The sequence below is a fragment of the Histoplasma capsulatum genome, genomic scaffold, assembly GCF_000149585.1.
Source record: "Histoplasma capsulatum NAm1 scaffold_1 genomic scaffold, whole genome shotgun sequence".
NCBI classification, from domain to species: domain Eukaryota; kingdom Fungi; phylum Ascomycota; class Eurotiomycetes; order Onygenales; family Ajellomycetaceae; genus Histoplasma; species Histoplasma mississippiense.
The window spans coordinates 6,757,620-6,760,293 of NW_001813982.1; the positions used below are offsets into that span (position 1 = coordinate 6,757,620).

Here is a 2,674-nt window from a genome sequence, read left to right on the forward strand (position 1 = left end):
TAAACTTAATCGTGTCCCCCGCTTATTCCCAATTTCAGGTAACTTTTCCATAGTTAGGTACAGTGCATGAAATATTTAGGGGCTAGATATATTCAAATCAAAGTGTACAGATCTGTATAGAATATGCTGATATAAACCTTTTCGCAAAAAGAAAAAATCTAAAATTACGAATTATTATCTTAGTTTCTAGAATTTGTACTTGGTTATCATCAATGTTAACAGTCAAAATATTGATTATATTGAAGTGGCTGAATACTAACCTATTCTCTGCACTTAATTATATTCATACTCCGTACTCCGTACTCAATGCTGTGATGAAGATATCCACGTTTCCTTGTGGCTGCACCTATACAAATAATACAAGTTGCCAGTTGTGGCGAGGCGCCCACACCAGCTTCTTCCCCACCACCGAAGGCACTGCCATTTTTCAATTCTTCCCCGAACAAGCGAAGCCGGACTCCGCGGTATTGCGGCAACTTCCTCATTAACAATACTAGTTCGGTTTGATAGCCTGGTATTCATGTATTTAACGTCGCCCTTTTTTACCGTTGGTTGTTTAGGCGATATGCAGGATAATTGAGTGGAAAAGCGCTGATCGGGGCAACATGCATCATCCCACGTCATTCCCCGCAGCTGCTCACCACGCACAAAGGAAGCAAAACGAACAAAAAGTACGGAGTAAAAAGATAGGAATAATAACAAGTCCCGTCCATTGTAAAAATGAAGCATCCCGCTTCAGCCAGCATGAAGTAGTGCTCGTACAGTACGTCCAGCAACAAACAATTTAGGCGGCGCACACTCAGTGTCTCCAGTGTCTCCATGCATTCATCCCTGCCGCAATAAGGGTGTCTCCCCCCCCCACCTTCCCCGCCAAGACAGGCCAACATAGTTTGTAGTCCCTACTAGCCGGGTCAATACAGGCCAATCCCGGCCAATCCCAAATCCCAGATCCCAATCCCACCCCCCCCCCCCCCCCCGGGGCCTCTTGTTCTTTCTCCAGCCCTTTGGCCCTTTGGCTTCTTTAAGCCAGCAGCCGTCTCTGTTCATGTTGTTGCTGCAACTGCCTGATTCTTCCTCTTCCACCGTCCCTCCTATCACTCTATGTTCCTCTTCGTGGCTTCCACTTCTCGCCCGTTCTAGCCACTTTAGCCGCGCGTTTCTGCAACCTAGACGCAGCCCTTCCGCCCTTCCGCCTCCCCGCTTCCGAGATTCGGTTCCAGCCAGCTTGTCAAATACCCCCCTCCCCACAATTTCTGCCCCAATTTCTCCCCCAAGATCCTAACCACCTCAATTTTGCAATCCTTCGACTTTCATCTTTCTCTGCATGATATGGGATCTGTGGTCTATGTCAGCCAGATTAATTCGCGGAATGGCATGAGAATGGAGGAGGTAATTCCGCAATCCGAACCCAACCCTGAGGGTTCTAGCAGTTCATCAGTCTCAACGCCAGAACCAGATGGTGAAATCCTTCTTCAAGGCGCTGTCAAACGGCAGAAGCGAAAGGGAGGGCGCAAGCCGGTATGTCGTTTCCTGAGCTATCGCTTGAGATTTTGGCCTTTCTGTTTCATTATTCACAGAACTACTAGTACTACTAGTAGTATCTACTCTCCCGTTTAACTGAGTTTTTTTTATATATATACTATTATCTACTTGCTAATTTCTGTTCTCCCTTTGCCGCTGGCAATGCGATTGGAGCGATGTCTGTAGATATATGCCACCTCCGAAGAGCGCAAGCAAAGGAATAGACAAGCGCAAGCGGCGTTTCGGGAACGGCGAACCGAGTACATGAAGCAGTTGGAGACTACCATCAAGCACAATGAGGAAACCCTGCAGTCGCTGCAGCAGAGTCACCGCAATGCTGCTGATGAATGTCTAATGCTCCGCTATAAGAATTCGCTGCTGGAGCGAATTCTATTGGAAAAAGGTACTACACCTCACTCGTGGCGACGTGCGTTGGTATTGATGCGAAACAAAAATTATTCAAGCCATAGACTAATTGTATTCCGTACTCCCTTGCTCTTCTCTCATAATTATAGGCATTGACGTTCAGGCTGAGTTGCGTCTGAAGAGTGGCAGTCCCAATATGCTATCAGCCAAGCCTGCTGGACAAACCATAAGCCAAAACTCCCCTCTTTCACGAGCCGATAGCAACAGACAGTCTGTCAATCGCCACAAGGTTGGGGAGACACCAAAGCTTGACCATTCTAATATCTCGCAGGCACATCGTGAGGATGCCCATACTATGAGTTCCCCTCAACTGCATCCCACTCCAACCTCCCATATCTCGTCACCTTCCACCGCTAAGTCCCCCGGCTTTAACCTACAAGGCGGCATTTCCATACCCGGCGCAGGAATTCAAACCCAGCAGCAAAAGGATACTCCGCAGCTACACCAACTCCTGCCACCGCCAATATTGCCCGCGTCCAGCAGCTATAGCAGCAACGGGAACGGTAGCAACGGCCAACACTTCATTTCGGCGACTTCGCCTAATCCGGCAACGCCAACGATAGCTGCCCTCCCAAATGTATCATCAGATAATGGAGTAAACATGGATCGGACGGGTTCAGGTTACTACCTTTCACCGTTCCAGAAACATTACGACCAATTAGGCAAGTTGACCGCTTTCCCCTCTATCCCCCACGTATCTTTCAGGCCCCCCCCCCCCCCCCCCCCC

General features: G+C 48.5%; 1 protein-coding gene across 1 annotated transcript; it reads left to right on the top strand.

The window, feature by feature from the left end:
• Positions 1-1,380: 1,380 nt before the first annotated feature.
• HCAG_01916 (predicted protein) lies at positions 1,381-2,618 on the top strand (the record flags this gene model as incomplete). Its single annotated transcript, XM_001544819.1, has 4 exons — positions 1,381-1,518; positions 1,891-1,948; positions 2,037-2,542; positions 2,610-2,618. The coding sequence occupies 4 exons, from the start codon at positions 1,381-1,383 to the stop codon at positions 2,616-2,618; spliced, it is 711 nt and encodes a 236-aa protein (XP_001544869.1).
• Positions 2,619-2,674: the final 56 nt, after the last annotated feature.